The 13,067-nt window shown below is 37.4% G+C and overlaps 1 protein-coding gene across 1 annotated transcript in view; it reads right to left on the bottom strand.

The window, feature by feature from the left end:
• Positions 1-13,067, bottom strand: part of LOC139936792 (menin-like) — a 34,562-nt gene that overhangs the window by 15,565 nt on the left and 5,930 nt on the right. The window contains exon 2 of the mRNA XM_071931686.1: positions 1,875-2,069. Within this exon, the coding sequence (XP_071787787.1) occupies positions 1,875-2,069 (195 nt within the window). The remainder of the gene's footprint in view (positions 1-1,874; positions 2,070-13,067) is intronic.

Below are 13,067 nucleotides of genomic sequence, written 5' to 3' on the forward strand. Positions count from 1 at the left end.
ACTTAACTCAACAGTTAACAGAGCAATATTTTTCAGAATACGCTGTAAAATATTGAAAATTGAAAACAAACCACAAAAACTTTTGAATTATTGGAATTAAAAAAAAATGATGCATCTTGAAAACCTTATATGCATCATGCAGCTTCGTTGCCTAGCAACGCATGTTACTCAGAAGCGGGCTGGTAAAAACTGAAAAGTCCTTTGTGCATTATGTCTACAGCCAGCTAAGGCTCTTCACAAACACAAGCTCTTCGCTGGCAACATGTGTTTACACATTATCCCTTCCTCACAATCGTGACTGCAGAGGCAATTAGGACTATTATCATTACAGGAACACGTTGCCTTGGATCGGTCAAGTTGGTCTCTGAAAAGCATTCCGCAAACCGTTTGTTATGAAATGCAACATAGATAATTTAAAAGTAGAATATAATGATCCATACAAACATGCCTCGAAAGTGTAAGGTTTTCTTTTTACACTGTACGCCGCAAATTAACATGGTCGGCCATTTTTATGGAGTCAAAACTTCGCGACGTATAAAGAAAACCGTGCAATTTTGAGGCATGTGTGTGTGGATCATTATATTCTACTTTTAAATTATCTTTCTAACCATTTGCATTTCAAAACAACTAGTTTCAAACGCTTTTCAAAGACCAACTTGACCTATTCAAGGCACGTTCCTTTAAACTCCTCCACCTAAGGCAACCAGTCAACAGATCTCATGTGCTTCAGGTTCCATGCCCAACAATGTTGTCATTATAATATCCACTCAGACAAGGTTGGTTTTAATGCCTTTTTCTTCTTCTTTTTTTTTCCAATTGTGTTTAGGCTGTTGGCAAAGATCCTTGGAAAATAAAGCTTTAGTCAATAGATGTTGTTGTGGGGGAAAAACAATCGGTGAAGTTCTTTTTTCATTTATTTTCCACTAGAGGTGATGTTTTGAAAGAAACAAGATACTGCATTTGCCCCAATCTGCTATTAGTGTTTTCAACTTTTGTGAGCTTAGTGTTTATACATTCCATCATTTTTTAGTTTTTAGAGAAGTTTTAACTTAAAATTAAAATTGCTTTAAAATTAAAGTTTTTAAATGCTTTTAAATGCTTTTGATAATTTGTATCAAGCATGCGTCATTCACTGAGCTCACTTAAAAATGTGTACTTAAAGAGAAAATAAATCATGCAAGTTTTTGTTTTACTGTGTGAAGTATTATTTTTCATAAAATTGTTGGTTTTTTTTCCCCTTTTATTCTCTTGCAATTTCGACGACTAATTGAGCCAAAATTTCCACAGGTTTGTTGTTGAATGCATACATTGTATGTTGAGACGTAAACACCAAGTAAGGATAGTGGGCCAAATTTCATAGCTCTGCTTACTGCCGAATTATACTCTTACAATCACTATTCCCCGCTTACGTACAAGCGCCCAATTTCTGCGCTAGTCTTGTTAGGGTAGAATGCCTAAGTAGCGTGGAGTACGCACGCGTAAAAGCCAGAATTTGCCACTAACCCATGAAAAACGCTTGCTGTAAGCACTGATTTCCCAGCTTCCTTAAGCGTTGATTCTGTGCTTACGGTAAGCAGAGCCATGAATTTTGGCTCTAGTCTTTAAGGATTACCATAAAATAGTAAACTCCTTCCTATAATATAAACAATAAATAAAACCTTGCTACAATGTTGGTTGCTATCCCACTTTCCACCATAATAACATGAGTCAACATAATTGAATCTGCCACATATGATTAACGAGAGAACCTCTGAACATTAATGGTTACGTAGACACATGAACATGACTCAGACGGTATTATGTCTGGCTGCATGTTCAGGGTCACGTGTCTGCAACAACCACATTCAAGATGGCCACCGTCCACATTGTCATACCCAGCTTAATGGATTGTCCTCTTTTATCCTCGTTCCCTTTTCCGTGCCACGTAACCTCGGCAGTGTCGGTGCCGTCTTCCCCGAACACCACCCAAGCGTGATCCTCCGACAGCGCCATGTGAACATCCTTGTAGCCCAGGATCTGGCAAGCTGCTACCACGGCAACGGCCACACCAAAACAATCCAACTTGTTTCCTGCACATAGAAGGAGAGGGAATGTTAATAGATGATATAATCAGTAAACTTCAACCGGCTTAAGCCAGATTCAAACATTCTGCAAATGGCTATTTTCGCAGCGAATGTTCCGCAGGAGTTGAACATAGTTCAACTGTTGCGAATTATTTGTTGCGAAATTGTGACGTCAATTTCACTTTGCATATTAACCAGGCTTACAATCTTGACTCCCCAAAAAAATCCTCAAATGATGCAGTACCACATACATGTATACAAAAGAAAAAAACAACCAACAACCAACCTATCAATTACATGTTAATAAACACACTTGGTTTTGTGAACTTTCTGTTATTAAGTAGTTTTATAGCAAACATTTACAAATCAGGGACATTGGTATCAGGTGTATTTTGAAAAAAAAAAAAAAAAAAAGGTTGTAATGTCACTTTACTAAAACCAAGAACCAGTTTTAAAAAAACACCATTATTTAATGAGATATCTGTAGCTGGTCGACGGCGTCTTCGTACTGTACTTATTTTCCTTTTTTCTTCAGCACCTTTGATCCTTTGTCAATTTGGCGCTTTATTAATACAGTTTTACAATTATTATACTGCCTAACAGATGTATTTCTCCCCTTGATGGCAATTTCATATATCAAATCTATACCTGTATATTATCTATGGGTGCGTCAGCCCGGCCATAGCATGAACCAACTATCCCCAGTCATCCACTACTAAAGCAAATTGAAGGCGTTGTGCTTTATGAGAAAAAAAAAACTGAAGACAGGACAAATCTTGACAAATCACAGACTTATTCAATAATGTGGCGGTAACACAACAACTAACATAAAGCTTAGATGGTTAAGTGTGTAATCAGATAATTTATTGGTTGGTAAGCTAATTCTATTTTCTCAGATAATTGTCAATGTATTTTCTAACCCCACCACCACCCGATTGATCAAATCCTGATCTGAATCGGCAGTTTACATTAAGAAGTCGCATTACCTGTAACCTGTATTATATTTACACAATGACACCCAAATAGATACAAACGGAAGGCAATCACAATGGATCTTTACTTCGAAAAGCTGATTGGGAATTTCCCCTTTATTGGAAACCAGGATATCACACATTGAAGTACAGGAGAAGCCCGGGAAGGGTGTTAACATATTGGGTGTAATTACTGACCGGTTTCCTTTCTTAACTATCATCATGTAAACTATTGTATTGGTTCCAAACACTAACAAGTACAATTACCGAGGCCTTTTTGGGCGAAGTTGGATACTTATTTGATTGGGGTGGGGGGGGGGGGGGGCTGCACTAGAGATCAAGTATGCCATTAAGTAAAACAGGCATTGGATACAATGTTTGCTTGGATGGCCGGCGGTGGGGTGGAGTGGAGTGGTAGAGTTGGGGTGATATGGAGTTCCAAACACTTACACAAGTACAATTACCGAGGCCATTTTGGGCAATCCTGTACATGATTACCACTCAGCTTTGCTAAAAACCATCTGATCTATGGGCAATCTATTTGCTAAATGAAAAAAAATAGACTAATTCCCTTGTGATTCTCTTCTCCGCACTAATTACATGTAACTATTTTAAAAAATTCAAATAAAGCTAATCAAAATCAAGATTATTAATTTTGGTTTTACCCTTACACCCATGGGTGTAAGCACTGTACATACTCAGTACTTTCCCGAGTTCTGTGAAAAAAAAAATCACAGGCATATTATTACTCGAGTGGGATTCAAGAATCAAGATTACCAAAGATTACTAATAATTTTAATGTGTTATATATTTTATTACTTCAAAAATTCAGATCGCATCACACAAATCATAAAGATAGAACCTTTAAGAATGGCCTACTCCCAGAGTGCTTGCTAAGGCAAATTTTCCTAACTTTTCCAGAATGCCCAACAGTTTGAAAAATCCAAATTGTTTCCTGCTTTGGCCAAAAACAACATTTCCAGAATGCCAGACAGTTTTGAATAATCCTGGAAAGAACGCAGATCAGATCACCAGCTAAAATACACGGTTTCCCAACCCTTCCTCATCTTTCCTCACCCCACATCAACGACAACAAAATTAATGAGGCCAAACTATTTATAGAATACGAAACTAAACATCACATAAAAATTACTTTAGAAACACACTGATTGTCTTTCCTTTACAGATTTTCACAATGCCGGACAGTTTTAAATAATCCTGGAAAGAACGCAGATCAGATCACCAGCTAAAATACACGGTTTCCCAACCCTTCCTCATCTCTCCCACATCAATGGCAATAAAGACACTAACCAGTGAAACTAAATATCCCATAAAAATTACTTTAGAAACACACTGATTTTCTTTCCTTTACAGAACTTCACAATTCCGGACACACTATATTAAAGTTCAGCTCCATGTGGGAAACTAAATTGATCATGATATAAAAAGCACGCTCATACAGTATGAGGGAATTCCCCTATATTTTTGTAGGATTAATTTAGTGTGACCACTGGGTACTGACTAGCCTTAAGATCTGACATCACACTTTGAGGCTCATGAATAACGCCAGAGACCTGCTTCCAAACCGGCGTGTACTTTCACCTTTGACCTACATTCATTCCACATAGAGATACGCAGTCAAATTCTAGTACGGATGTGACAGCAGTGTACTGTTTAGGCATGGAAAGCTATCATGCCACTACACGTGTCCAATGATATCATTGTATCCAATGGAATCACTGGATTCAGTAGCAGGGACCTGTCTAGCCCAGTCTAGGCACTGACATCGCTGGGTGTTATTATAAAAGAGTACAGGCCTGGAGTTTCATCCTGAAGTTTCAAGGAGGATGGAAGCAACAACCTCTGTTGCCCTGGGTTTGGCCTTGGTGCCCCTTCAAAGTTTCCCATAGACTTAAAGCCATTATACCCTTTCGGTACAGGAACAAAAAAAAAATTTCCACAGATTTACAAATAATTTACAGGGTTTACAGAAGGTAATGGTGAAAGACTTCTCCTGAAATATTGTTCCATGAAATGCTTTACTTTTTGAGAAAACATTAAAACAATATGAATTCTCGTTAGCGAGATTTACGGATTTATTTTAAGCACATGTCATGATACGGCAAAATGCGCGGAAACAAGAATGGGTTTCCTGTTATTTTCTCCCGACTACGATGACCGATAGAACCTAAATTCTCACAGGTTTGTTATTTTATATATTAGTTGTGATACACGAAGTGTGGGACTTGGACAATACTGTTTACCGAAAGTGTATAATGGCTTTAAAGATTTTCCAATGCAAGTGCCCTTTGCAAAGTGAAAATGGCCTTGCCCTCTCAAGGATGAAATTCCAGGCCTGGGATGGGAGTATATTTATTTGTATCCTCTAAACATGAACCAACTTTTTTGAAAATGTCATCAAAATCGTTGGTCAAATTCTTAATAAATCAACAGGAAAAATTTTTTCCTTATCTATGATTTTGTGCAGATTCATTAGCAGGCCTATTTTATTGCACCAGTAATTACAATAATAATAAAAAATTTGCAGTTCTTTTATTATTATTATTATTATTATAGCACTTTATCACACCGGAGGGCATCTCAAACTGTTTGTCGTTTTCTACCAGGTACACAAACCTATGTTTGTATTATGTGACCAATTTAATCATCTGCAGCCAACCATACCTAAAAACACTGACGTTAACCCCTTCTCGTGAACCCCTTCTCGTGAACCCCTTCTTTTAACGGTAATTGAACTCCGTTCTTTAATGAGCAATGCTCTGCATGTTACACAACACATGGGACCTACAGCTCTAAATGTCCTATCCGAAGGACGAAGCATCATGGTTAAGTGTCTTGCCTAAGAACAAAGGTGTCAAGACTGGGACTCGAACCCACACTCTGCTGATCAAAAAACAAAGGCTGTGTCAAGTGTGCTTGACTCACTCGGCCACAACACACCACTCATGCAATGGTGATTTACATTATGCTTGTTTCTCAGTGTTTACAGTATTTGAGGTAGAGTTATTTCTCTGGAGGATTGGTAATTAGTGCACTATCGGGAGTAATTAGTTTGCTCTCAGAATAAAACTAATCAAACCCTTCCCCAATCCAGTATGGGTTTTATAAAAGGATATTGGACAATGAGGGAACAGTTGCAAGATGTGCCTACACTTGGCAACGGTACAGTAAAATAGTACATGCAGGCCTGGAATTTCATCTTTGAGACGACAAGCAAGGCCATTTTCATTTTGCAATGGGCACTTCGATTAGAAAACCGTATGGGGAACTTTTGAAGGGGCATCAAGGCCAAGAATAGGGCACACGAGCCATCGCCTCTGGGCTTCCGTGTTATTCCAGGCCTACATGATGATGACATAGCTCACAAACACATCCAAAAATTTTCATCATTAAAGCCATTGGACACTTTCGGTAAACAGTGTTGTTCAAATGTGTTTAAAATAAATCCGTAATTCTCCCTATCGAGAATTTATCATTGTTTTAATGTTTTCTCAAAGAGTAAAGCATTTCATGGAATAATATTTCAAGAGAAGTCTTTCACCATTACCTTCTGTAAACCCTGTAAGTTATTTGTAAATCTGTGAACTTTTGTTTTTGTTTCTGTTCCGAAAGTGTACAATGGCTTTAAGGCCTACTATACATGAAATTTTGTAAACTTACACCTCATTTTTATGCTTCGAACAAACAACTGTAAATTATAATACATGTCTAAAGTGATCAACAGTGTACACAACTGTGTATACTGTACAATATGTTGTTTATAATCCCCTACCCCCTCCCACCCCCGTCTCCCCAACCACCCACCCACTACATTACACTACAATGCAAACCCCAATATCAACCTCACTGAATCTATGACATTTGCATTTACCTCAGTGCAAACATGTATCAATGCTTCTCACAAATGCAGTTAATGCATAAACCAGCACTATGTAAAACTAGCAGGTGAAACTGTTTGAATAATTAATCGACTTGGCAGCGTACTACATTCAGACTCTACTGTCGATTTTCCTTTTTTGCTAAACAAAACAAAAATGCATTCTGGAATCTACAAACATTAGCATGCCTGATACTTCATGGAGACAGCGAAGGCCGATTGCCTCCACGCCCCCTTGTCATGGCTTGGTGCCCTTGATAAGCTCAGGTAGAAAATCAAAGTTTCCTCACAGGGTGCCCTTTACCAAGGAGAAAATGCCTTGGTGTCCCCTTGCCCTCTCAAAAACGCAGCATTTGGGCCTTTATTCACATGAATTCGAAGAATTTGTGTACGTTTAATCAATGAACAGAAATTGTGAAGGCACAAGTTTGTTGAACCTCATGCAATTCTTGTATTTGAACGTATAACAAGGAACAGGTTCAGGTTGAGCCTAATTGATGTGGTATTGCACAACGCACATATTGTGCTTGTCCTCCCTCCGTCATACACCATACGTGACCTAGATTCAGAGCACAATATGTAAACAAACACTTTGGATAGCATTTGAAGTATATTTTTGTACTGCGTGCATTTATTAGCACCATCTCTATGGTTACACGCAACATACAGTACGCTTTTTTTTCATGCTATTAAACTTGACATCATGCCAATGCTCATTAAAGGTACTGGACTCCTTTAAATAATGGTCAAAGACCAGTTTTCATACCTAGTGTATCACAACAACAAATAACAAATCTGTGAATTATTTTACTCAATTGTTCATTGAAGTTTCAAGCGAATAATGAAAGAAAAAACACTCATGTTGCACAATGTTGGGTGCTATTAAACAAAAAGAGGCTTCAGGCCTGAAGTCTTTTAATATTTGAGTGAGATATAAATTACCTCTTTCTCAAAAATTACATTACTTCAGAGGGGGTCATTTCTCACAATGTTTTATACAGTATAAATTGTGAGAAATGACCACAGCTCTCCATTGCTCGTTACCAAGTAAGTTTTTATGCTAACAATTATTTTGAGTAGTTACCAATAGTGTCCAGTGCCTTTAATGTAATGCTTTCGTTTTACACTATACTTCTTTTCCAAGTAAAATGCTGTCATTTTATCCCTGAGTAACGATGACTAAAACAAACCAAGACTAAACCAAACCTACATGTTATACACAACATGATACAGTATCACGGTATCTGATGAAATTAAACACCTCTACTGGTGGGATGGAAAGCAAACTCTTACGAAAGCTGCAAACAAACTCAACTCATTTAATATCTCAAGTAAATGTGATTTTAAATCAACGGTTGGTTGGTTGTATGATATGAGTATAAGAAAAGATATGAATTTAATTTAATCATTCCAAAAAACAGCACTGTACAATACTTTCCCTTCTGAAACATGGTTCTTTATTTTCCTGCTGGTAATATAATAACCAAATTGGCTTACATTTTTAAACAGAAACTTTCTTGTGACACTGTTACACAAAGTCCGACAAACAATGGTTATATCTTAGGTCTTGTAATCTAAATCTGAATTTAGGCCCAATTTGTAATCTAAATTTAGGTCCAATCTGTTAAATGACTAATTCACACAACACGTTGTACATCATGTCAACCCGGACTGTCTTAGACTAATAATAATGTACCATCGTGACCTTTTGGCTTAATTGTGGGGGCTGACTTAATGAATAATAATGTAGTTTTCTTGTCCGGCAGGAATTCTGTTCAAAGGAAAACAAGTTTGGAACAAGGAAACAATCCATTATCAATCATGAATGAAGATGCATTTGGAGTGTCGGATGAAAAAGGGAATTGATAACAGAATAGTACAAGAAACTGTTGGTATTCCCCCTTTTTTTCACAAGAACAGTGTTTCCCCTTTGCTAATGAACTTACCACAATAGAAGTACAGAATTGAAAATACAGCTTGTCAGAGTGTAAAATATTTACATAATCATGGCACCAAAAACCTTCGCACAACACAAAACTTGGGTCAACACATCTTAATTATGAGTTGGATAAAAGGAAGAAAAAAAATCTCAGTCGCACTACAAACGCTTCTGTTACTCCTCATTTCCCCAAGATGTATGTCTGCACAGCCACAATCAGTGGTACATGTACCGGGTTTTTTATAAGACACCAAATAAAAAAAAAATTCAGAAGTTTGGCAAAAGAACACTGTCCTAGACTAAAACCCTCAAAAAGTTTTCTACCTGGTGTTTTTTTTTTTTCGCTTAAAATTTTGATTTTAAAATTAATTTTTTTTTTTGCATATCAGCTGCAATTCGCGCATATCAGCACACCATTCGGGCACATTGGCCAAGTACAGCATTAAAGATAGCTCTGACCTCTGTAGAACAGTTAAGTCTAATTTGAAGACACATCCTTTTGTTAAATAACATGTATTTTTCATTGTATGCATGTTGCATATTGCATCTATATTTTATGTAGTTTTTGTATTCAATAGTCCTGGTTTAACTCTTTCTCTTTCCAAAAGCTCTTTGAGACTTAGTTGTAAGTTTGTGCTATGTAAAAACTGTTCATTATTATTATTATTATTATTAGTATTATTTTCTATTATTCCAACTTGTGAACCTGGAGAACCATGAGATTAACAAAATAACCCCCCCCCCCCAATCTCCAGTTGAACCCCCTACATGTACATGTACACATATGTACACAAACACTGCCAAAGAACTTCAAGGCCCTTTCAAGAAGCATTTTACTAGTAGTACACACAATGTACATCTTCTCACAAAAGAACCTTAATGTATGTGCGTGGACATTAATAGGATGTAAACAAACTGTTGCTATATTTAGAAATCCTTGCAAGTCCTTCCTGCATGTAGACAAATATAACCTTCCCACACACAATTATTCAATGTGGAAAGGAAAGGAAATCGCTCAGTCTAATTGGTCAAAATGTTCCAATACATGCAACAGTTACAGTTCTTCGAACACTTTTTACTATGGGTCTACTTTTTAATTAGTTTGTTCTCGTTCAAGTTCTCCTTTCTCGGAATTGGTCGCTAAAATGTTTCTTATCGACCTTGAAAAAAATAATAAAATAAAACAGACATTTTGTAACTTGGCCAGCCATTGATTTCACAAAGAGTTAGGACTTGCTTACCTCGAGTTAAGAGGTAACTCATCCTAACTTAGGATTAATCTTAAGGTCTGCATGCTACAGTGCAGGGTTGGGACTTGTCCTAAGGCATAAGATTAATTCTAAGTTAGGAAGAGTTTGGTGAAATCGACGGCAGAACTCTTTGACATACTATCCAAAAGAAACTAACAAGGCATTCAGCAAGTACCACTGTAAAAAAAAAATGGCTTAATTTTAATGATTTTAAACTTTTGTAATAATCATTCAAAGACAGCGCCTGTTTATTTCTTGAAATATGTTTTAAAATCTTTCTACCTCTATGCAGTAAATACCATTAATAGAACAAGGTATGTCTATTTTTCTATTAACTTATGTTTTAGTACAATGTACAAGGTGTTTGACGATTAACATTTATTTTCTTAGTAAAGGGCTACTCTTTGAGAAAAACGGCCAATTTCAAAGGGCACCAAGGCAAATGCCTAACTGCCTTCATGAAGTAACAGGGCTGCGCAGAATGTTGAAAATACATTTCCAGCAATAATTCTGCCATCATTTTTACATGTCTGTATTTCTCTTGCATGTAACCATGCTGACCTAGAGCCAAACAGTTTCTACAAACAAATTAAGACGGTATCCATTAACACAGACATTCATCTTACAGTTGAACCAGGCTGGTTGAACTCCTTTTTTCAGCGACATTAACATTTTCTTTTTAAGTCCCTATTTAAAACAGCACTTTTTTCTTAAAAAACAAATGCTGCAGGATAAATACTGTACCTACCACCCCACAGTCATCAGACTATGGAAAGACTAATAATTTATAAACATTGCGCATCATGTTTGAAGAGGGGCCCCAAGGTTATTTTCAGTTTTATAAAGCAATCATTTTCCAATAGATAGAGTCCTTAAATGAAATTGGAAAAATCTTACGAGCCTCTAACCTTGCGTTAAAACGTTGTAAAATGCCATTGTATTTAATACCCTGTAAGTGCAATTTTCCCAAAACATCCAAGACGTCACACTTCAAATCTATGGGTCAGTACATTTTTGTTTACAGTACAGGAAATGTTTTTAGTTCATTCCTGAATTTTGATGATTTTCAATCAAAACGGCATTGAGTTTGACATTTTGACTGACGCCAAAATTCCTACAGACCCATTTGTTGTTGAGTTCAATGACGTCATGTTTCAAATTTTGCTCTGAAAGACTCAAGTATCATTTTAACTTGTCAATTTTTTGCCCACTTTCATGAGAAGACTCTATCTATTGGAAAATGATTGCATCACAACACTAACATTTACCTTAGCGCCCTCGTTAATATATGTAAAGTCATGTAAGATCAGCTTTTTGGTCATGTTTCAAAAAAGAGAAAGTCATCAAAAGAACGATACGAAACCGAGCCTTCAGTTCTGACCTGGTCATCAACTTTAGCCATGTTTTTTTAATTTTTTTATCAATTTGTGCTGTCTTATTACAACCACTGAAACACCACGCTGGAGATGATTTTCAGATACGTACATTGCATTGTGAATGTATGAATTTCCAGGATGCGTACTGATGCATTTATCTTGTTTATACACAGTACAGTAACAACGCACCGATGTACACTCCTTGCAATGAATAGAGTGGGCATTTCAACGACTGTGTGCATAATGTTGCATTGACTTAAATCAGGTGTTCACTTTCCTGCAAAAACCCACTTACTAGACTACAACTTTCATAATTATTTGTCAAACCACTGTTACACTCGCACCACACAGGCGTGTTATCAGTTAACTGCAAAGCACTTTTAAAAGACACAAACACTTGTAAAGGAGGGATACCTTCAGTAAATTACTCCAAACATTAATGACCATAAACGATTACTTGGTAGAAGCACTGCAGCTGTCGATAACGTAGAACATGTCGAGAAAAAATTCTCTTCTAAGTAAGGAAAATGGTTTTCACACTGATCTCTTCCCCCCCCCCCCCTCCTCCTCAAATAGGCAAATCCCTGGGAATAGCCACACCTGTAATAGCCACCCCTGCTCTGGAGTAGGGGTAAGTGGTAAAAAAACTCCCTGGGGTATTCTTGAAACTGCAGCCGAAACACTTTGGAATAGGGACTAAGGGAAGGAGACAGTGTGAACGTGCGCCGGGGGAACAGTGGGGTAAAACAAGTCTTGAACGTGTGAAAAGGGCTTTGATCAAATTTTACCTCCAATACTTAAGAGATCATTGCCCCTGCCCCCCCCCCCCCGCCCCCCCCCCCCCCAATTCCCAAGTTACTTCCCTCATCCCCCAAAAAACAAAAAAAGATTCTTGGTCACAGAAGTTGCACAAAAGCAATTACCTTTGGGTTTGGTGGCAATCCAAAAATGCTACAGTTACCACAATTACATCATTGCTATTTCATTTCTACTGATCCCAAAACCACATGCCAATAATCCATTCCCATGTAATCCTGTGGTTTTTCTGGTAAGCACTTTGAACTGCCAGAGTGACCTCATTTTGGGGGCGTGTACACAGCCCTTCATCAACAGTCTACCAATGCCAGGTCAAATGAGGTCATGGGAGTAAGCACGTGCTGCTGATGCCACACATGCAATCGTGGTTGGCATTAAGTCATGACTGATCAGTGCACATGTACATGTATGTATGCTGTGCACATTAGGAGTCAGGAGCATTTTTGGCGGGCTCTAATCGGATATAACACATGGCAATAGTGTGCTTATTATGACCTGTAAACTCATCAAACTCTGGTAATATACTAACTTGATCATCAGAGCAATATAGTGCAATAATACAGTTTGTTTCCTTTTCACAAAACCATCTATTTATTGGTCTTGAACCAATGTCTCATTTATGGTTGATACTGAAACCACCTCTAACTATAAAAAGACTGAAAAAAAGTGACTATTTAGAAGTGTTGAATGTTTCCTGAGTCAGACTCAGACTTGAGCCGGAACTCGAGTCACTTTCTAATAACTCATACTCCAA

This window comes from Asterias amurensis, chromosome 1 (genome assembly GCF_032118995.1).
Source record: "Asterias amurensis chromosome 1, ASM3211899v1".
NCBI classification, from domain to species: domain Eukaryota; kingdom Metazoa; phylum Echinodermata; class Asteroidea; order Forcipulatida; family Asteriidae; genus Asterias; species Asterias amurensis.